The 25,095-nt window shown below is 29.6% G+C and overlaps 1 protein-coding gene across 1 annotated transcript in view; it reads left to right on the forward strand.

The window, feature by feature from the left end:
- Positions 1 to 271: 271 nt before the first annotated feature.
- The window catches only part of LOC122503624 (survival motor neuron protein 1), a 34,057-nt gene continuing 9,233 nt past the window's right edge, over positions 272 to 25,095 (forward strand). The window contains exon 1 of the mRNA XM_043614242.1: positions 272 to 482. Within this exon, the coding sequence (XP_043470177.1) occupies positions 441 to 482 (42 nt within the window). The 5' untranslated portion in view covers positions 272 to 440. The remainder of the gene's footprint in view (positions 483 to 25,095) is intronic.

The raw sequence follows: 25,095 nt of genomic DNA on the forward strand, positions 1-25,095 counted from the left end.
TAATATGTAAAATCATAAATAAATAAGTTGCGCATTAGGCTGCGGTTACACCTCTGCAGGCTGCCTGCCTGCGCAGGCAGGAGCAAAGAGAGTAAGGGAGAAGTTTGAAGTCACTGACTCTCTTACTCTTGTACGTTACCATGACAACCTGCAGGCAAGCAGGCTGCCTGCAGAGGTGTAACCGCAGCCTTATGCTCTTTTCATTTTGAGAATGTATGCATCTCGATTTCCGAATTTCCCGAGTTTCCGATACCTATAGACTCTAGAGTGATGCGTTTACTTCCCAACACTGCCTGACAGTCTCTCAGTTGAAAAATGTCAACAAACATAAAATAATTTTTCTTGTTCAGTGTTATTTACAAAGGATCAATTTCTATAACCTAATTATCAATTGTAAAAATATAATGTTTATTATTGTTTGAAATAAATTTAATCTTACAATGGAAGATGACAATATTTTGTTTGTCAGGCGGAACAGTAAAGTAGGTTATGTTTTAAAATTATTTTATTATTGCTTTAAGCATAAATGATATTTTTACATTTTTTCTCTGCAAATTATTCTGTTATAAGTGTAGTTTATAAATCAAAAGGGGGATTTTAAATATATATGTTTAATTATATAGTTTTAAAAGTCGAACATAACCATAAAAATAAATACACACAGTATTCACATGTAAAATGGTGTTAAATTTTACGAAGTGGCTATTTCGCCAGATGTCGGGCGAAATAAGAAAAAATTTTTATTTTGCCCGTTGTAAAAATACACAGTGTCGGGCGAAATAAGAGAAATATTTTATTTCGCCCGTCAGAAAAATGTATGAAAATAAACGGGCGAAATAAGAAAAATAGTTTATTTCGCCCGTTGGAAAATAAAAATTTGCTAAATTAGAAACGGGCGAAATAAAATAAACTAGGTTAATTCGCCTGTTAGATAAATTCGTAAATTTCTTCGTATTAATACACTGTAAAAAAAATTCGTTCAACTTTTCAACGTCGGACATTGTAAATTTACACAAGATTTCTTTACAGTGTAATTTCTCATAACCTCTCATACATAACAATTCAAAAAGGTGGGAATTTTAAACTAATAAGTAAGTACAATCGGAAATTGAATTTATTTTTAAATTATAATATTTCTTATTTATATCTATTTCTTTATAGAAAATAAATAAAATTTATTTAATAATAAAATAAATAATTTAAATATTATTATTAATATTATTTATATGATAAAAAATTTGAATATTTAGTGTTATTCTAATTTCCTATTGTTTATAAGTTGTAAGTATTAAAAAATTTTCTTAATATTAAAGTTATTTTATATTAAAGGTTTTTTTGTCCCCCTTTTTAAGAAATAAATTCCCCTTTTCTGAGAACAAAAGGTTCTGGGATGCCTAAATACCAAATTATGTTTTATAAATTTAAAAATTAAAGATTATCTGTCATTCCAGATTCATTTTCCTGCATACATTTTAATATAAATGCCTAATTTAAATTATTTAGGGTCATTTGGGGTAAATGTAAACAGTAGATGTTTCAGCTAAATTTACAAATTAAAAAATAAGTACGACGTCAATATTTTTACCTCAGCTCACCTACAAGATCCCAGATAACAATTTGAGATTGATATGCGTCTCATATCGCTCGCATATATGAGGTTTCTTTTCGCACTCGTGCCTTCACTGACGCTGACAGATGCGTCCTCATATAAGACGCATTACGCTCGCATGTCATAAAGGTGCATGATGCATGAGAGTGAAATGCGAGTCTCGTGCGTTTTTTAAGGATTATTTATGATAAATATATTGTAAAAAATTAAATACAAAAATCTAAGGTTAAATTTAAAAATATTTCATTAAAATTTTTTATTTCAATAATATAAACATGGCATTAATACTGAACATTTTTCTCTTCAGTCTTAAACATACATAACCTCCTAAATAACCTATAATAAACATTAGCTGAGATCATAATTCGTAATAAATATAAACTTTTCAACACAAATTCAACAAAAGTCAACTGTATAATATAATAAATTAACAATTTGGACTGCGTCTAAGAGCCTTTCTATTCGAAGCAAATCAACTTTAAATGCTCTTGTTCGATATGACAGTTATATTTTTTAATTTAAAAACGAGTTAAAACAAAAACAAATATTTATAAAACATAAAAGAAACAAAACTGTGATTCGCACACGCACTTTTTATAAATAACAAACAATCACGACATTCACCCAACGATAAAACCACAGGCTCAGTGCGAAACTGGACGTCATGTGACTCGAGACGGACATCAACAAGTACATTTTCGGCCATATTGGGAAAATTGGCTGCGCACATGCGCATCGATGAGACCGCGAATATTAAAAAATTATAAAGTCAAATATTTTTCTGCCTTTATTATCAACTTTAGATAAATAAATGAAAATAACGTTCTACAGTAAAGTTTTATTTTTTTAAGTAAAAAGTTTTTGTAGTAATTTATTATTATTTAAATTAAATTATAAATTACAATCCATAATAAATATTATATGTATATGAGTCATTCCATTATATTTCGACTAAAGTCTTTGCCGACTAATTTTAAAAAATTATAATATTTTGCAGGAATGATTTTAAAGATATTAGGATCATCGAACAAAAAGAATTTTTAAAATATTTTTTATATTTATTGTAAAATAAGCATCTAAAGTATATAAAGTCGTAAAAACTGTCTATTAGAAAATATTAAAGAAAACACATAATTTACTATGAAAACATAAAAAAATTATTAGAATTTATTATGAATGAATTATTTTATTATTATAAATTGATAGAAACAATTATTATTAAGAAATATTAAATAAAAAATTATTTTAAAGTTCACCTGGCAAATAACCTATTTTTGCAAATTTCATTCGCTAAATGTGAGAAAGAGAAATCATTAAATTGAATAAAACCTTATGAAATATAAAGAAACTTTTAATACTTTTAGTTTTTCTAATCACTTTCTTCCTTTTTTCTTCACAAAATAATGTTAAAAAAGAAGCAATTAAAACTGGCACTTTGCTTATTTTCACGATTTTAAAATGTAAATAACTTCTGCCCAGAAAAATGAAAAATTACGAAAATTGGGCAATAATAATATGCTTATTTTACAATAAATATAAAAAATATTTAAAAAATTCTTTTTGTTCGATGATCCTAATATCTTTAAAATCATTCCTGCAAAATTTTATAATTTTTTCAAATTAGTTGGCAACGACTTTAGTCGAAATATAATGGAATGGTTTATATGCATATTATATAAATTAATAAAATATAAATTTTATATTAAATTTGAAATTGTAAATTATTAAATAATTCAATTTTAAAAATTCCTACAAGTTATCATTAAAGTAATTTTCATAAATTCATAAATTTTATTGATTTAATGTAATATAAGATTATTTGAGGGGCTGATATAAAGTGGTTTAAAAAAACATTGGGAGAAAAAGTGGGATAAGTGACTTGGTAGCAAAAATGGTTTAAAACAATTAAAATATTTATCAATAAGTTTATTACACGAATGACTTGCAAAATATTAAAATTTTTCTTTACTATTTTAAATATTTTTTGATCATTAATTATAAATAATTTATCCATAAATTACAAAATCATTTTAGCTCGTATTTGCGCCCAAGTCACTCATCCCACTTTTGCTCCTAATTACCACTTTTACTATCAACCCCTCATTTCAAAGTATTACGTTTATGCCCTCACGCATGCTACAAAATTAGCACGAGCGACAGCAAAATGTGTCTCATTGAGCAAGCACGGTGTGACTCGCACGTCATCCCGTGCAGAAATTAAAATGTGGGCCTGATAGTGTACTGGACAGTTTTCCGATCTCTGGTGTGGCTCTGGGTAGAGAAACTGACCAGTGCTCGACTAGTGTGTGACGCTGTTCCCGACCCATGCCCTACTTAGGGAAAAACTTGTCAGGGCCTCGTCAGTTTTTCTTAAAATTGCCCTATTTTGTGAGGCTAATTTTATTCAAAAGAAATTACAATAAAATTACTGTAATTAAAAATATTATTATATTAGAAACATAATGAACACAACATATTTATACATAACATAATAAGGTATTATAGTCATTTTGACTAATTTAAAAGTGAAAATGATAAAAATAATATAATTTCAAGAATAGAAAAACTTAAAAATTTTTGAAAAATATAATTTTTGGTTTTATGATTAATTCATTTTTCTTTTGGAGGTTGTCGCTCCTTTCTGCCTCCTTAATTTTATAATATTAATAAAGGTTATAATTTTTGATTTCAAATGTATAAGTAATAATTAATATTTATTTAATAAATATTTTATTCAAATTTATTAATTATGTTTAAAAAATAGTTATTAAATATTGAAGGTGTTAAATTTAACAATCTCTCCGAATAATTTTCTCACTTTAAACTAATATAAATTAATAATTATTAAAATTCATTAAGTATAATTTATTAATAATTGTTGATTAATTATTATTTTTCAAATTCATAATTTTTATTTTTAAATAAATGTATAATAATTAATTATTTAATAGCTATTATTATTCGTTATTTATAATTTAGTTGTTATTATTAATAAATAAACTTTATTATAATATTGTACTTAAAGAAAAAAAATTATATGTATTTTCGTTTTTTAAATATGTTACCATAATTATTTTGTAAAGTGTTTTAAAGGAACACGCTTTTTTAACTTAAATAACTGTTTTAAAAAAGTTAATTTTAAAAAATTAAATTTATTGACATGCTTTTAAAACGAGGAAAACTGTCGAGGCCCTGATCAGAGCCCTATTTTATATCTAGTGAACACCCCACTTAGGGTTTTGGCCAGAATTTCTGGTCAAACCCATAAGATAAAAAAATTCTTAAAAATGTAGTATAATTACTCCGTTTAATTAATTTCTTCAATTGTTTATAATTTTATTATGGGAACTAATTTAAAAAACTAAATTCATTTACACTTTATTCAAACGAGGAAAACTGTCGAAGCCCTGATCAGAGCCCTATTTAATATCTAGTGAACACCTCACTTGGGGTTTTGGCCAGGAATTCTAGTCAAACCCCTAAAATAAAAAAATTATTAAATAACTAAAATAATGATTGCCTTTCATTGTTAATAGCTTCTACAACAAAAAGGAATTCTAAGAACTTTATTAAAAAAAAAAAATTTTAATAGGGAAAACTGTCGAGGCCCCGACCAGAACCCTGTTTTAAATAGGGCAAAGTGGGGCATTTTCTGCACGGGATGTGCCTAAAGTGCAACAAAATCAGAACGAGTGACTGCTAAATGCGTCTCATTATGCACGCGCCTGAAGTGCGACAAAGTGCGACGCATGATTGTTATCTGGGATGTTCAAATTTCATTAATTTGGCAATGTAAAATTACATAGAAAAGGAAATTAGATCCTCTTTAAAAAAAATTTTTTTTTTGAAAATTTGATCAATTTTTAAAAATATTTTTAGGTTCATCCGCCATTTTGAAAATTTAAAATTTGACTTCAAATTCGTATTCAGCGACCTCAAAAACCCCCTAGTAGCCAGATTCAAGCAAATTTGATCAGTTTTTAAAAATATTATTTTTAGGTTCATCCGCCATATTGGATCCACCATTTTGAAATTTAAAAACTCGATATTAGATTCTTATTCAGCAACCTTAAAAACTTCTTTTTACCAAGTTGAATGAAAATCTATTAAAATTTGTTCAAGTTATTCAAGTTTTTACATTACTAGTTTTGTAATGGTTGATTGTTTATTTTATATGATACATTATCAGTCAACTGGTTGATTTACTATACATCTACGAATAATTTTTTTTAAGTTTTTCCATCCCTTAAAACAGAAGTATACTTGAAATAACTTGTTTCTTAAACCTCGCTTAACTACAGTGGTGTTTACATTTACCCCGAATTTTAGGCAAATTTGTCTAATTTTTTTTCAATTTTTCAATTTTTACGGGCAAAAAAATCAAGTTTTCCGGGCGGCGATTTTTCTGAAATTATTTTTACTTATTAGTGGAGTGTGTAGAAGCAATAAACAAAAAGAAAATCCCTGGTCAAAAGATAACTGAAATTTTCACAAATTTTTTTCTAATTTTTCCTCAATTTTTTAATTTTTACGGGCAAAAAAATCAAGTTTCCCGGACGGCGATTTTTCTGAAATTATTTTTGCTTATTAGTGGAGTATGTAGAAACAATAAACAAAAAGAAAATCCCTGGTCAAAAGATAACTGTAATTTTCACAAATTTTTTTCTAATTTTTTCTCAATTTTTTAATATTTACGGGCAAAAAAATCAAGTTTTCCGGACGGCGATTTTTCTGAAATTATTTTTACTTATTAGTGGAGTATGTAGAAGCAATAAACAAAAAGAAAATCGCTGGTCAAAGGATAACTGCAATTTTAATAAATTTTTTTCTAATTTTTTTTCGATTTTTTTAATTTTAAGGGTTGAAAATGACAACTTTCCCCTATCGATATGGGGGTCAAAATTTTTTTGTATTCATTGGGCATCGAGTGAATGAATTTTATGCAATAAAATTGATGGTCTCGTTATTGGTGTTACGATCCTAATTATTATATCCCTAGTGTTTTCCTGATTTTATTTTAAAATTAATTAAAATAGGGACGGGGTTTGGTAAAAACAAGAATATATTTTAGTTATACCGATATATATGAATATTTTGAAATAAGAAAATTGATAAAAAATAAGAGATGAACAGGTGTTTTCTAATATGAGTCTATAAGTGGTTTGTACCTTGAACAATGGGTGATCCTGGTCGTTTGAGGTATAATGGCACTAGTCAAATAATACAGGCCTACAAATTTCAGACCCAGAAACGGGATAAGTCATTTCCGATGTAATTTGTCACCCTGAATCCAAAACTGGCAGCGAAATTGCTCTATCACGTCAGGATTCTGAGATATTCTAACCTAAAAGAGTAAAAAAGGCCATTTTAGGCAACATGCGACTCTCCATAAAATCTACAAAAAATTTTTTGTATCATTGGAACAACTTTTAAAAGAAAGTACAATTATTCACATTTTAAAATATTCTACACCCGATCCGATCCGACTTTTTTTTACTAAGATACAACAATTTAAAGTTTAGGTTACACGACCTAAAAACTGAAAAAAGGAAGAAAAGAATAATTGGAAAGTACTTTAACTTAAGCATCTGATTCTTAATATTTTGGGATTGTTGATTAGAAAACCGATGTCGGATTTTCAAAATTCAAAATGGCGGATCCAATATGGCGTATGTCAAAATAAAAAATTGATCGGATTCGCTTGAAACTTTTTACTCGGGGGTTTTTGAGGTCGCTAATTACGAATACGATGTCAGATTTTCGAAATTCAAAATGGCGAATGTAATATGGCAACATATTTTTAAAAAACTTAACGGATTCGCTTGAAACTCTTCACTCGGGTGTTTTTGAGGTCGCTTATTAAGAATCTGGTGTTACATTTTCGAAATTTAAAATTATTGTGGATCTAATGTGGTATTAAATGTTAGTAAAATCGAAAAACGTAAAATTCGAAGTCTTTTGAGTACTTGAAAAAAAGATTTCCACACCTATAGATATCCAAATTGAGAAAAGATGTATTTACAGGTCTAGATATAAGCAAAGAAGTGATTCTGTATTATATTCTAAAAACGAAACCAACTATACGAAGATCCTTTGTAGAAAAATGTGTAAAGGTTCATAAAGAAATATAAAACTTTTAATTTTCTTTACTAAAAGAGTGTATAAATTATGCCCTAAATGTTCGAATTTTACGTTCTTCGAATTTACTAACATATAATACCATATTAGATCCACAATAATATTATATTTTTAAAAAATTTGACACCAGATTCTTAATAAGCGACCTCAAAAAACCCGAGTAAAGAGTTTCAAGCGAATCCGTTAAATTTTTTAAAAATATGTCGCCATATTACATCCGCCATTTTGAATTTCGAAAATCTGACATCGTATTCGTAATTAGCGACCTTAAAAACCCCCGAGTAAAAAGTTTCAAGCGAATCCGATCAATTTTTTATTTTGACATACGCCATATTGGATCCGCCATTTTGAATTTTGAAAATCCGACATCGGTTTTCTAATCAACAATCCCAAAATATTAAGAATCAGATGCTTAAGTTAAAGTACTTTCCAATTATTCTTTTCTTCCTTTTTTCAGTTTTTAGGTCGTGTAACCTAAACTTTAAATTGTTGTATCTCAGTAAAAAAAAGTCGGATCGGATCGGGTGTAGAATATTTTGAAAGGTGAATAATTGTACTTTTTTAAAAATTCGTTCCAATGATACAAAAAATTTTTTGTAGATTTTATGGAGAGTCGAATGTTGCCAAAAATGGCCTTTTTTACTCTTTTAGGTTAGAATATCTCAGAATCCTGACGTGATAGAGCAATTTCGCTGCCAGTTTTGGATTCAGGGTGACAAATTACATCGGAAATGACTTATCCCGTTTGTGGGTCTGACAACATTCTAAATTTTGTAGGCCTGTGTAATGGGCGACTAAGTGGTTGTAGTATTGTGTGACCTTAAACAGGAACTATAACAGCAATTTGACTTCCAAAATGCACTTTTGAAAATATACGTAGAGTAAAGGATCACCACTAAGACTGGGTTTATAGAGCACTGTGTCGTGAAGAACCACTTGTTGTAGATAAAATTTTTAGACTTACTTGTGCAGAGCACCACTTCTCAATAATTTGAGACTTATAATATTGACGACTACATTTTCTTGACTGCTTGTTTCTAGACTGCTTTCTTAGACTGAACTTTTTTTAGACTGAAGATCGTTTGATGGTCTGGTCCTTCTTATGTATACCCAAATTTCCCTGTGTATTTTTAGAAACTGTACATTTTGCCATGTACACGGAAAAAAAGAAATTAGCTGCAGCAGTAAACAGATGTTTGCTGTGAAATCTCTTAAAATTAGCTACCACAGCTAAGAAGTTTGTAGTGGCAGCGAACATGTTAGCTGTGACAGCAAACATTAGTAAAAATTTATGCGAGTTTGCTGTCATAGCGAACTTGTTTGATCTCACAGCGAACTTTTTCGCTGTCTCTATTTTAACGAACAAGGTTTGCTGTAAGGGGTCGTCCATATACCACGTGGACAGTTTTTCAAAGATTTTTGACCCCCCCTCCCCCCTTGTGGACACAAAAATACATGGGATCGTGGACATTTTCAACCTTTTTTTTACCCCCCCTCCCCCCAAAAGTGTCCACGTGGTATATGGACGACCCCTAACAGCAAAATGTTCGCTGCCACAGCAAACCCTTTCTATGCGTGTATTTGAAGAATCGTTTCACTTTGCCATGCATTTGAAGAATCGTTTCATTTTTCCATGCATTTGAGAAACCCTTTGTTATAGGAACACTTGTGGTGACTCACTATTAGATCGCACGTGTACATTCCCTATTACTCATGTTATTTTATAGTTTTGTTATTAATTGTTTATAATTTGTTATTTATAATTATAATTGTTTAACTTTGTTATTAGTTAATTATAATTGTTTAAATTTGTTATTATTTATTATTACAATTTATTATTGTTTATTATTATTTCTTAAATTTTGTTGTTAAAATTGTTATATTTAACTATTTCCCAGGTGCGAATTTAGGTTGGCCGCCAGAGTTTGAAGGTTGGCCCAAGGTTGGCCTAACTTTGGCAAGCAAAGTTTTGGTTGACAGAGTTTGCCCAACTTTGGCAAGTACTTGTGCCCACAGTTGGCCCGACTTTGCAAGCCAACCATTAAATGCAGAGTTTAACCAACCGTCGGGCCAACTTTGGCGACAAAGGTTGGCACAACTTATCCAAACGTAGTTTAAAAGACTTTCAGTTTCGGTTGGCCGAACTCTGGGCCACGGTTGGCCCAACGGTTGGCAAAACTCTGTGAAACGCAGTTTAATTGACTTGATTTTTCTTGGTTGGCCGAACTCTGGGCAACGGTTGGCAAAACTCTAGAAACGCAGTTTAAATGACTTAAACTTTCTTGGTTGGCCGAACTTTGGGCCACGGTTGGCCCGACGGTGGGCAAAACTTTGTGAAACACAGTTTAATTGACTTACATTATTTTGGTTGGCCGAACTCTGGGCCACTGTTGGCCCGACGGTTGGCAAAACTATGTGAAACGCAGTTTAATTGACTTACATTATTTTGGTTGGCCGAACTCTGGGCCACGGTTGGCCCAACGGTTGGCAAAACTCTAGAAACGCAGTTTCATTGACTTAACCAACTTTCTTGGTCGGCCGAACTTTGGGCCACGGTTGGCCCGACGGTGGGCAACACTTTGTGAAACGCAGTTTAATTGACTTGATTTTTCTTGGTTGGCCGAACTCTGGGCCACGGTTGGCCCAACGGTTGGCAAAACTTTGTCAAATGCGGTTTAAATGACTTAAACTTTCTTGGTTGGCCCGACTGTTGCAGCTTAAATATACATTTTGCGTTATGCACTCCCATGTGAGCGTAGCGTAGTGGTCAGTGTATAAGCCCAGATAACAATCGTGCGTCGCATTTAAACGCATGTTTCTTGCACTAACTGCGACTTACCAGATGAGTCGGTTCATATACGCATCTTACTATCGTCTGTGACGCTGGTAATAATGCGAGTGTTGTGAACTGCATTTCGTAAGCGCCTGTGATACAAAATGATAAGCATGTTCCGTTCACAAGTGCGACTTGCTAGAAGAGTCAATCCATACGCATTTTACCATCCACAGTGCGAATGCTGTGAATGCGTGTGCAGTGAACTGCACTTAATACGCACGCAATTAATGATGCGCAACCACCCGTATCGGCAATCACACATTTTATAATGGCGACAGCATTGTTTGTGGTGTGTTATCAAAATAAGTTTTTATTGTGATTTCATTTTTTATTGTTTTTTATTGCGATATTATTGTGAGGAATTATTGTGGATTTAATTTTTAGTACTGCAGCAAAATAAGAAAGTTAAATTTAATTTGTTTAAAGTACATATATATTTTTATTGTATTAGATATAACCTCAAAAAAAGAATTTGGAAGTTTTTAACAATTTCAATTCCAAAATTGTACTGAAATATTAAATTAAAATCGTTTTTATAAATAACATTTTAATTTAAAAAAAATTACTAATGTCAATAATCTTTTCTTTTTATTTAATTCAAATAAGGCTGAAGTATAAATATAATTTATTCGCATTATACCGTCACGCATGTGCCCATCACAATATGCGACAGTTATGGATCGCATATGATGACGCATCTGAGTGGTCCAGTGAACGCGCATAGTGCGGATAAATCGGCACGCGTGCAGATGATATTAGTAGCACACAACGCGCATTTTGTTATCTGGGAGTCTTCGGTGCGTTAGGTTAGGGGTTCGATCCCAGCGAGCGATAGATATTTTCGAAAATGTATGTATGAGATTGTGTTTAATAATAATAGGTAAAGGTTATATCTGATGTTCCCGCTAATAATAACGTGTTAATTGTTTAAATAATGTAGTTTTTTAATAATTTTTTACCTTTGGCTGTTGAAGTTGGCCAAACTTTGAAAATTGTGGTTGGCCCAACTTACGCATCTAAAGTTGTGCCAACTTTGGCGTCAGTCTTTGGACCAACCATTGAAATGTATAGTTGGCACAACATATGCATTGTAAGTTGGGCCAACTTCCTTATGAGTTGTCGGGCCAACCATCGTCGCCATTAGACGGTCGCCGTTATCATCTGTATGGTTGGCCCAACCTCTGGCACGAGAAGTTGGACCGACTTTGTAAAAGTTGGCCCAACTATGGGCCGACCAAAAAATCGCACCTGGGTTATTACATTTTGTTATTATTTGCTAATATTTATTTTTACAATTATTTATTATTGATTATTATTGTTTATTATTAATATTTATAGTTATTATTTATAGGGGAGAGTGGTCCTAAGTTGGCCGCCTAAGCAAATTGGTCGAAAATAGTAACAAAATGAAATTTAATCACTTCGGCAAGTATATATTAGTGTTCAGAGATCGTTTTGCTATAATTTTGTGGTATTTAGAACGTTATAGAATGACTTTTGTAGTCTTAATACAATAAATCGTGAAAAGCTGCATTTTGGACATTTCAGAAATAGCGGTCCTAAGTTGGCCACCCCCTGGTCCTAAGTTGGCCACCACTTTTTTTCGCTTGAGTATAAGGAAGAAATGCATATTCTTTTCAATTACGCAGAAATTTTACAAATTTGATACATTTAGGAGAATAAAAACGCATTATTCAACTATTTTTGTTTAGAAAATAAAGCATTGTCTTATTTTATTTAGTTGCAGTGGTGGATGGCTGCGGAAACTGGCGTTTTTTAGTATGTCTTTTCTAATGTTTTTTAAACCATTTTTTTGTTTTTTGTCTTTGTTTAATTCCTACGTTACACTTTTACGGTCTTTCTCGTGATGAAAAACACAAAAAAGAAGTAAAACATAAATAAAAACAAACAAAAACAATAGGTGGCCAACTTAGGACCACTGTAGATTTTTACAAGTTTCAAGTTATTACGCTAATAAAAAAAATTTATTTAAAAAATCAACAGAACCTCTTATTACAACATTAAATAAAGGAACTAGCGCACACACTTATTTAGAAATTTTTAATTATTTATCTCTTGTAGCTGCTCTCGAAAAAACAAGAAAAATCAAATTTTTTTGGTCGTAAATAATATTATTGTCCTCACAATGCGTAGAAGAATCTTAGATTATAATTAGGTCCATAAATTATATCATGGTTTATCATTAACATTATTTATTTACTACAAAAAATACTTTTATTTGTTTTTTAAAAAGTCAAAAATTTCTTATAAAAAATAAGCATACAGTAGAACCCGGTTAATACGATTCTGTAGGGACCGCGCTAAGAATGCGTCTTATGCGGGAAAACGTATTAAGCGGGAAATAAAATGTATGTCTTTAATTGCAGGGACCACTATAAATGAGCGTTTTAAGCGGGAAATCGTATTAAACGGGAGCGTATTAACCGGGTTCTACTGTACTTTCAAAACCACGTGCTTGTTTAGAAATATGAACAGTAACGTTGCAAAGAATAATTTTTTAAAGAAATAAGCCATATTACAATTAAATTCATTTTAAATGTAATTAAAATAATTAATTAAATAATTTAATTAATTACCATTTTTAAAAATTTCTATGGAAACGATATGACAAAAAATGTAGATCATGTGTTAATTGTACAAAAAGAAATAAATATTTTGATTGTCAATTTCTTTCTCGAGAATTGATATTGCTGTTTATCTAAATAATATTAATAATAGTATTTAAATTATTTATTTTATTATTAAATAAATTTTATTTATTTTCTATAAAGAAATAGATATAAATAAGAAATATTATAATTTAAAAATAAATTCAATTTCCGATTGTACTTGCTTATTACCTTATTAGTTCAAAATTCCCACCTTTTTGAATTGTTATGTATGAGAGGTTTTGAACTGGCTATTTGTAATACAAGAGGCCATTAAAACAAAAAGAAGAAGAAGAAGTATGAGAGGTTATGAGAAATTACACTGTAAGGCTGCGGTTACACCTCTGCAGGCAGCCTGCCTGCCTGCAGGTTGTCATGGTAACGTACAAGAGTAAGAGAGTCAGTGACTTCAAACTTCTCCCTTACTCTCGTTGCTCCTGCCTGCGCAGGCAGGCAGCCTGCAGAGGTGTAACCGCAGCCTTAAGAAATCTTGTGTAAATTTACAATGTCCGACGTTGAAAAGTTGAACGAATTTTTTTTACAGTGTATTAATACGAAGAAATTTACGAATTTATCTAACAGGCGAATTAACCTAGTTTATTTTATTTCGCCCGTTTTTAATTTAGCAAATTTTTATTTTCCAACGGGCGAAATAAAATATTTCTCTTATTTCGCCCGTTTATTTTCATACATTTTTATGACGGGCGAAATAAAATATTTCTCTTATTTTCGCCCGACACTGTGTATTTTTACAACGGGCGAAATAAAAAATTTTTCTTATTTCGCCCGACATCTGCCGAAATAGCCACTTCGTAAATTTTATTTAAAAACAGTAAAATTAATTACCAAGTGTTTTATAAGCAAATGTATTTAAATTTACAGTAAGTTACTATTCTTCTCAAAATTTCAATTATCTTTAAAAATAATTAAATTCTTCTCCGAATTAAAATTAATTTCAAAAATTTTCCTCAATTCAATGATTTTCAATATAGTACTATTTTCATAAAATTTTCCAAAAGAATTCAATTTTCTAAAAAAAAATTTAATAAAACTATACACAAAATTTTAATTAAAAAAAAAATAATAAAAATTTCACAGGAATTTTATTATTTACAAATTTTTTTATAAATTTCTTCACAATCATTGAATTATATAGTTTCATAAATAATAAAATTTTTATAGAGATTCAATTATTTTCGTAAATAATAAAATTTTGTTTAGAAATTCAATTATTTTCATAAATAATAACTCATTGAAGAATTTTAATTATTTTTAATACAATTTTAATCGAATTCCTCGAAAATTTTTTGAAAATATTAATTGAATTTTAAGAAATATTCAGTTATTCAATAAATTACTATTTTTGTATTTAAATAATTTAATTCTAGTAGAATTTTCTCATAAAAATTAATTTAAAAATGAATTCAGTTAAAATTTTAGATAATAGGTAATTGAATTTTAAAAGCATTAGAGCGTAAATTTTTAGAAATCATTGAATTTTGAAAAGGTTTCAGATTAAAGCCTTTGAAAATTCGAATTTTTCATATTTTTAACTAACAATTTTGAGGAATTAATTTTTTTTGAGAAACTTTAATTTCGGATTATTTTTTTAAATTATTTCAAATTTTTATTTTCTAATATATATTTAATTGAAAAACTTACGAATAATTGAAATTTTGTAAAATTGAATTTGTATAGGGGAGAGTGGTCCTAAGTTGTCCGCCTAAGCAAATTGGTCGAAAATAGTAACAAAATGAAATTTAATCACCTCGGCAAGTATATATTAGTGTTCAGAGATCGTTTTGCTATAATTTGTGGTATTTAGAACGATATAAAATGGCTTTTGTAGTCTTAATACAATAAATAGTGAAAAGCTGCATTTTGGACATTTCAGAAACCACCACTTTTTTTCGCTTGTGTATAAGGAAGAAATGCATATTCTTTTCAATTACGCTGAAAGTTTACAAATTTGATACATTTAGGAGAATAAAAACGCATTATTTAACTATTTTTGTTTAGAAAATGAAGCATTGTTTTATTTCATTTATTTGCAGTGATGGATGGCTGTGAACACAGGCGTTTTTTACCATGTCTTTTCTAATGTTTTTTAAACCATTTTTTTTGTTTTTTGTCTTTGTTTAATTCCTACGTTACACTTTTACGGTCTTTCTCGTGATGAAAAACACAAAAAAGAAGTAAAACATAAATAAAAACAAACAAAAACAATAGGTGGCCAACTTAGGACCACTGTAGATTTTTACAAGTTTCAAATTATTACGCTAATAAAAAAATTTAATTTGAAAATGAACAGAACCTCTTATTACAGGGTGTCTAGCGAATTATGATTTTCAAATTCCCGGCAAAATCCCGGACCTAAAACTAAATTATTCCCGGATTTATTTTTAAGATATTAATGACTATACTATTAAAATTTCATAATTTTTTAAATACAGTGGAAACTGAATTATCCGAACTAATTCAGGCAGGATCTGGTTCAGATAATCAAAAGTTCAAATAATAGAAATTGCAATTATTTTTTTTTTATATTTGTGGATAAATGATTATTTCGGAATTATTTTGCAATATCCAATGGCATTTATGTCTTCTTTTAGATATTTACATTAAGGCTATGTCCAAGTTGTGAAATGTAAACAAACCAAAAGGTCACTATACCAGCACTAAAATCGCAATTTTGCGACAGCCAATTCTCCCACAAAAAATAACATTTTTACACTTTCTTTACGAAAATGGAAAATTAGAGTATCAAAGTTTCCAAAAAAATCATTTTGACTATGAGCAATAAAAAGCAATTAGTAAAATAACTAATTAAAATGACCTGTAAAATGGCATTTTTGACGCGTCGCGAAAAATAAACTGTTTGAGTATATCAACCGCACGGATGATGAAGAAGTTCCATGTCAGCGATTGGACCTTCGACATGTGGAAGGGTAAATTTTTCCCTTTCCTCCTTGAAATTACAAGAGAAAGGGTAAAAACTTCTTCATTGTCCGTGCGGTTGATATAGTCAAACAGTTTAATTTTTCGCGACGTGAACTCTGCTGTTCGCTGCGCGTGCGCAGACCGTACCAAGGTCGCAATGACATCACTATGAAAAAAGGCTCATTTTCTTTTTGACTGAAACTCAGTAGTTTTCTCATTTTTTCAGTTATTCAAAGTTTAGTAACCAAATTCGATACTTTAGTTCACCATTTCCATAAAGAAAATGTGAATTTATATTTATTTACGCAAATGGGAACCGCGAAAAAATGCTTCATTATAGACCGAATAGTGAAGCATTTTTTCGCGGTTCCCATTTGCGTAAATCAATATAAATTCACATTTTCTTTATGGAAATGGCGAACTAAAGTATCGAATTTGGTAACTACACCTTGCATAGCTGAAAAAAATGAAAAAATAACTAAGTTTCAGTCGAAAAGAAAATGTGCATTTTCGCATGGTGCTGTCAATGTATTCTTAGTTTTGGTTTTGAATGATACTCAGTGGTTTTCTCATTTCTTCAGCTATGCAAGGTGTAGTTACCAAATTCGATACTTTAGTTCGCCATTTCCATAAAGAAAATGTGAATTTATATTAATTTACGCAAATGGGAACAGCGAAAAAATGTTTCATTATAGAGCAAATAGTGAAGCATTTTTTCGCCGTTCCCATATGCGTAAATAAATATAAATTCACATTTTCTTTATAGAAATGGTGAACTAAAGTATTGAATTTGGTTACTAAACTTTGAATAACTGAAAAAATGAGAAAACTACTGAGTTTCAGTCAAAAAGAAAATGTGCCTTTTTGCATGGTGATGTCATTGCGACCTTGGTACGGTCTGCGCACGCGCAGCGAGCAACAGAGTTCACGTCGCGAAAAATTAAACTGTTTGACTATATCAACCGCACGGACGATGAAGAAGTTTTTACCCTTTCTCTTGTAATTTCAAGGAGGAAAGGGAAAAATTTACCCTTCCACATGTTGAAGGTCCAATCGCTGACATGGAACTTCTTCATCATCCGTGCGGTTGATATACTCAAACAGTTTATTTTTCGCGACGCGTCAAAAATGCTGTTTTACAGGTCATTTTAATTAGTTATTTTACTAATTGCTTTTTATTGCTCATAGCCAAAAATGATTTTTTTTGACACTTAATTACACTTAATTTTCCATTTTCGTAAAGAAAGTGTAAAAATGTTATTTTGTTTTGGGAGAATTGGCTGTCGCAAGATTGCGTTTTTAGTGCTGGTGTAGTAACCTTTTGGTTTGTTTACATTTCACAACTTGGACATAGCCTTAAAAGTCACTGAGATTCAACTGCAATAAGTTAAAAACATTAGGATTTATAATTAAACTTTCAATTGAAGACTTTATAATGTTAAAAATTTATGCAACAATTATATAAATAATAATAATATACGGTAAATTCTACGTCACAAGTATATTTTATTTATTCCTTTTAGAAAAAAGGTATACGTATCCTTTATTTTTCTATTCTATAGGGGACCAACATATTTTTTGCAAACTATCCTTATTATTTGTAAGTATGTATTAGATAAGTTTTCTAAATTAAATAGTTTTAGAGTTATAGATAATTGAAAATAAGTCTACTTTTAAAAATCCAAAAATTTGGTTACCTATAGAAAATGAAAAAATAGATTTACAATAATATATTTTCATCCTAATTGAAAATGTGGACTGAAATTTAACGTGAAATTGCCTATGTACCTATAATATATCTTTTTTTTTATTTTTGAAAAATATAAGACTGAAGGTAGTTCTCTGGCTTCTACTCTTGTAAAAATTTATTTTCTTCAAATTTTGAGGAAATGTTTCTTTGGGTGCCCTTTAAATACTAACCCTTTGCGATGCTAAATTTTGACTTATTCAAGTTCAAACTTTCACTTTTCCATGCGTTTATGTTAAAAATAAAAAATGTCAACCACAATATCTCGTTTTTTGACATGGCAAAAGGTTTTGAAATTTTTATCACATTTAAAAGGCATCCGAAGGAATATTTCCTCAAAATTTGAAGAAAATCTATCGAAAATCAATTTTTAAAAGAGTATAGCAGCCGGAGAACTATACCTTAAATTGAAATTTTTTTTATAGATTTTAATGAATTAGAGAAAATTTCCAAAAATTCCCGGATATTTTTTTCAATTCCCGGCAATTTCCCGGGTTTTTCCCGGTCGAACTAAATTCCCGGCAAATTCCCGGTTTTCCCGTTTTTCCCGGACGCTAGACACCCTGATTATTACAACATTAAATAAAGGAACTAGCGCACACACTCATTTAGAAATTTTTAATTATTTATCTCTTGTAGCTGCTCTCGAAAAAACAAGAAAAATTAAATTTTTTTGGTCGTAAATAATATTATTGTCCTCACAATGCGTAGAAGAATCGAGGGTTAACGCGCAATAAGGGGATACGCATGAAAGTGAAAGCATGGAGTAGTATAAGGAGACCGAACGCCACTCACGCAAAGTGGCCGCACTTTTCATTACCGTGTTTCCTCTGGGCTCACTTACATCGATAGAAGCGCCCCCAACGGGGAAAAATGTCACTAATAATCGTCTGCTAATTGTTATTGTACAGTGCAGTTGGTATTTTTATAGGTTAGTGTTGTTTGGAAATAGTTGACAATTATCATTAATAATTATCTTATAATTATAATATATTATTATTTATTCAATATTAATTTTGAAAGTGCTCGGTTGGAAGTGAAAAGAGATAAATAAGTAAGTATATGTGAGAATTGTTGCGATTAATATTGTTTATATACATAACTTAATTGTTACTAAAATTCCCTCTATAATTAAGAGAGAAGAATTGCAATTTTTCGCTACACAGACAGCAGCAGGCATTTTCACTCACAATTTATTTTTTACATGCTTCATTGAACTAACAATCACTTTTATAAACAAAATTAGAGGTTATGTCATGTCTTATTTTGTTTTTAAATATAATGATCTTCTCCTCCGCGAGAGGCTCTTCTATCGATGTAAGTGAGCCTAGAGGAATCACTGTTATGAAAAATGCGGCCACGTTTGACGCGGATTCATCACGGGCGTTCGGTCTCCTTATACTACTCCATAAGTGAAAGTCCCCGCGTAAAGCGATTCTGCGGCTGCGCGAGGGGCTAACGAAAAGCCTGCGCGTCCCCTTATTGCCCGTGAACCCTCAATCTTAGATTATAATTAGGTCCATAAATTATATCATGGTTTATCAATATATCATACCACAAAATTATAGATTCGTCCAGTATACCATCTCTGAGAAATGCAGGGTGGCCAACTTAGGACCACGTTCCCCTACAAATAAATTTGAAAATTCTCAAAGAACTTTTCCAAAAATTATTAAAAATAATGCATTTATAGAAGAATTTTAGTTAAAAACACGAAAAAAAATTTAATTTTGGAAAAGTTATAAATTATTGCAGAAATTTAATTCTTTTCAAGAGTAAAAATAATAAAATTCTTCTTATGGATTCAATTATTTTCACAAATAATAAAACTCATTGCAGAATTTCAATTATTTTTAATATACAATTTTAACCCTCCGCCTACTCATGTGACCTTTGCCGTCTAAAATCGTCTATTATTATTATCGTCTACACGGAAAAAATTAGTTGCTGAAATTTTCCGCGACTTTGTAAAAGACTCTCGGATTTAGTGGAAAGTATTAAAATTTTTAAAATCACTGAGTTTTAAAAATCATATTAACAGGTTGCGGAAATCTTGTTCTATAGTATTCTAAACTTTCATCAATAGTCGAGGAAATTGAAAAATTCGGCCGACCAATGAAAAAAAAATTCTTTCAGTTCTTATTTATTTTATTCTTATTATGCCTTATATTTAATTACACTCGTACATTTATACATAATCACGACACTTATCACATGTAATCGAATACTATTTAAACACTAATTTCCTACGTCAAACTAAATATAACTAACACTAACACGCATATTACCCTACGCTTTCGCAGTTTCGCACGCTACAAATCTACTTTTTCATCGTCCTTATATATTAAATGAAACATTTCTTTACCGCTTGCGAGAAAAAGTGCAATATTTTGAAAATTATAAATCTCCAATATTTTTGCTCAACATATTCTACAATTTTAAAGAGTATTTCAGTATGCGTTAAGGACTATTTTACATTTATTTCCATTTTATTATTTTTAATTTATCACATGTATAGAAGAATTATAATATTTAATGAAAATAATAATTAAGCCAAACAAATTTTTTTCTGTTAATTACTGTAAAAACTTCTTTAACGATTAATAATTATATTTTATATTATTATATGTTATTATGTTTTCAATTATTTTGAATAATATGATTTGATATATTATATATTATTATAATAATAAATAATAAATTATAATAATTCATAATAAACAATCCTAAAAATTTTGAATATAAAATATGTAAATAAATATTAAAATATAATTCTACAATTTCTATAAATTTATAATGTGCGTATTAAAAGTATTATTTACAATTTAATTATAATGAAATAAGCTCGAGAGTGATTATATTTTTTGATGAAACAAAATATTCATTTAAAGTTGGTATTTAATTGTCACAAATTATTTTAAATTTCTTACCGGATTTTCAAACTCCTCCATCGTAAAGGTGCGCGATACCAATGAAAATAAAAATAGTCACTTTCTCATTGAAAAGTAATGATACCTGTACAAACTGTTTTATTTTTTATAATTTTGTTATTTAATAATTGATTTGAAATCGCTAAAAAGAAAATAAAAAAAATAAATAAAGAAAAATAAAAAATAAATAAAATAAAAATAAATAAAAATAAAATAAATAAAAATAAAAAATACGTAAACAAAGTCAGTCAAAATTATTTCACGTGACGTTTACCGCCTGAGAGTTTGCGTATCTTTTCTGCGCATCATTTTCCGCGACTTGTCGACGAAAATTTCTATCAAAGTGTTACAATAATTCTACGACTATTTTCCGCTACTAGGTTTATAAAAAGTCCTCAACTTTTTTCAGAGAATTTCTGATAAAAGCGAAGAGTATTTCAAAAAGTCCGTAAAGTTTTTTTTTATATCCGAGAGTCTTCAATTAGTAGCTGAAAACTTCAGCGAATAATTTTTTCCATGTATTACTATGGAAAGTACATTTAAAAGCGCTAGAGTGGGGATAAGTCACCTTAGGCAGAGGGTTAATCGAATTTCTCAAAAATTTAATTATTCTTAAAAATTTTATTAAAATTAGTTGATAGAATTCAATTATTTGAAAATTTGTTGATAACGACTATTTATTTAGTCTTCGACTCGGAGTTATCGATTTTCTCATGTTTTATAGCTATGAAAAATTTAATTTATGGTTTTAAGTAAAATGTTCTTTTATTTGACTCGGACTGGTTATATTTTTGTCATAGTAATTGGTCCGTAAATGGTCCGTAATTTTTCATTTTTGGTCCGTAAAGTCCATATTTTCAAATACTTTCACTGGTTTGAGGCCTGAGTGCGTAATTTGTTATCAAAAAATGGTTTTCTGATGACCACAATCAACCAGGGGTAAAAAAATATACAGTGGAACCTCGATGATCCAAACTAATTTGGACAGGACCTGATTCGGATAATAGAAATTGCAAATATTTTCATTTAATAATCCCAAAAAAGTGGGGCCTATTTTTTTCCTTCGCAAACGCAAGTACACGGAAAAAAAAAGTTCACGAATCTCTCGTGAACTAGTATATCACTTTTGGATGGGACACAAAATTTCAAAATTTTCATTCACTTTTGATTAGAAATGGCGAACGTCAACGAAAAACTGAAACAAAGTTAATGAATTTTTGATGAACTGTTAAGGAAGAGTAGTTCGTCAAAAGTAGAGGTACAAGTTCACGAAAAAATCGTGAACTCGCGAGTGTCAGTAGTATGCGCAGTTCGTAATGCGCATCAAATATGGCTGATCAAGCATTCATCATTCAGTCGGTGTCATCGGTGTTTACATTCGGGAAAATTCTTTGATGAAAGTTATTATTTAGAATCAGTGTTTTTTATTACTTAGTGAATATTTTTGTTTGCTAATTTCCTTTGTGAAACAAATAATTCATAAAATGAATTAAAAGTTACGATAAGGGACTTTTTCTACTTTGCACGGTCCTGAGTTTTACAGCAGACAAAGCTAATCGTTTCGTTTGTCGAAGGACAGTGTATCTAGATTTAGCCGTGGCGGTTAGTTGTTAGAAATATTATGTTATAGGGTATAGGTACTAGGTTCGAATCCCGTGAAGCGAATTACGAATTTTAATGGCGATAAAATTGTGTATTCTGTGTAGTTGGGTGCGTAATAGGCGTCAAGTTATCAAATAAAGTGAAATACTATAAAAAAGTAGTGTCTGGAAATTATTTTTTCTTGTTTTTAGCATTTTTTAAAAGTTCACGAATTTTTCGTTAACTTTGACGAAAAGTTCGGAAACCGTACTATGTTTCTAGTGAAGGAGTTGATGAAATTTTGACGAACTGTGTTTGTTGATTTTCAAGAATTTTGTGTCCCATCCAAAAGTGATATACTAATTCACGAGAGATTCGTGAACTTTTTTTTTCCGTGTACGCCTTAAGAAGACCTCAAAGGATAGTCAAAGTTTAAGAAATTACCGAAAAAAACGAAATTTTTCAAATTAACACTCAAACTTAAGTCTCAAAAAAACAACCCTTAAATGGAAAATCGACATTTTAAGAAAAATAGGCTCAAAATAACATTGATTAAAAATTGAATGATGAACTCTTCATTCGCTTATTATCTTTTACCACTATATTGCAAAATAATATTACGTCTAAGTAATTTTTCTGATAAATCTAATTATTTAAATAAATAAAAATTGTTTAAACAATTCGAATTTAACACTGGGTTACAAAAAAATGGTCATATCGTGTTTATTCAAAGTTTCCTGTGTTTATTGAAAGTTTAGGTGTCACTGAATAAGAATATACCAGTAAAACATTTTTTCATTCGGTCATTCCCTTAAAAAAACGAGTTTAAAGTGTCAAAAACCGTATTTTTAGCACTTATTGAGCCAGCGTAACAAGAAAACGCAACATGATAAAAATCTCTACAAGAGCTTAAATAAAAGCTTAAACCTTCAACTTTGAGGCTCAGAACTGAAAAGTACTTAAATAATCAATGAAAACCTCCTTAATCAAGCAGTCGCTACCTGAAATTGTCAAAAAAAGCTAGAACAGGAAGCAATTGGTAAAAATCGATTTCCTTAAGCGGATTCGGTTGCAACTTGTTATTTGAAGTTTTTTGAGGTTTCTAATGACGAATTGGAACTTAGATTTAAAAATTTCAAAATGGCGGACTGAAAATAATAAATTCACTCAATTTTTCAAAATTTGCGTTAATAATTTTAAAAAATTGAGTCCGCCACTTTGAAATTTTTCAAATCTAAGTTCCAATTCGTCATTAGAAACCTCAAAAACCTAAAATAACAATTTGCAACCGAATCCGGTTAGGGAAATTGATTTTTACCAAGTGCTACCTAACCCAGCTTTTTTGATAATTTCAGATAGTGACTGCAGGTTTTCAGTGCTTATTTAAGTACTTTTCAGTTCTGAGCCTTAAAGTTGAAGGTTTAAGCTTTTATTTAAGCTTTTGTAGAGATTTTTATCATGTTGCATTTTCTTGTTACGCTGCCTCAAAAAGTGCTAAAAATACGGTTTTTTGAGACTTTAAACTCGTTTTTTAAGGGAATGACCGAATGAAAAAAAGTTTTTCTGGTATATTCTTATTCTGTGACACCTAAACTTTCAATAAACACAGTAAATTTTAAATAAACACGACATGACCATTTTTTTGTAACCCAGTGTAATTAACAAATTCATTACATGTTGTATTTTGTAAATTAAAAAAAGATTCTGTAAAAAAACCAAAAAAATATTATTTTGAAGATATATATTTTTCTTCAAATGTCGATTTTATATTTAGGGGTTTACTTTTTTGAGACTTAACTTTCAGGATTAATTTGAAAAAGTCACGGTTTTTGGAACTTTCTTAAACTTTGACTACCCTTTGAGGTCTCTTTAACTTCTGAGACAGTTTTATTAGAATTTTGATTATTTTTTTTTAAAAAGTGCATTTTTCCAATGTATTTCTTATAGGGAAGTAGGAGTTCCTTAAGCAATTTTCGAAAGTCGACCTTTTTTGTGCCACCCTATTGTTTACTACCATATTTAACAATAAATTAATATCTAGTGATAATGAGTGATAGTAATAAAAACAATTTATGTATTGTTAAATTAAAAGTAATTTAAATTCATAAAAGTCAGGAAATTTTCCCTGACTTTAAATAAAATTTTAAAAATTTAAAGTTTGAAATTTTTTATTTACTTTTTTCTGACTAAAAAATTCCCGTTACAGAAATGAATGTTAATTTTTTCGACCACTTTTCTCTTAAAATATTAAATAAATTAAGCTAGTTTTTTGTGAATAACTCTAAAATATAATAAAGAAGAGCAGTGATGTGCAAAAGTTTTAATAATTCTAAAATAAATTATAAAAAATACTTTGAAATCGGAAAAGACGAGAAATTAATTAAAAGTGATTTTGAGAACTGATAATTTTAAAGTTATTTTTTAATAAATAATTTTAAAAATATTAAAACTTTTTCACATCACTGCCCTTCTTTATGATATTTTAGAGTTATTCACAAAAAACTAGCTTAATTTATTTAATATTTTAAGAGAAAAGTGGACGAAAAAATTAACATTGAATTCTGTAACAATCACATGCTGTTAAATGTCTTTAAAGTTCTGAACATTCGAAAAAACAAAATTTATTTATTTCTTTAAATTAAAAT

The sequence above is a fragment of the Leptopilina heterotoma genome, unplaced genomic scaffold (assembly GCF_015476425.1).
Source record: "Leptopilina heterotoma isolate Lh14 unplaced genomic scaffold, ASM1547642v1 Lhet_267, whole genome shotgun sequence".
Classification (NCBI taxonomy): Eukaryota; Metazoa; Arthropoda; class Insecta; order Hymenoptera; family Figitidae; genus Leptopilina; species Leptopilina heterotoma.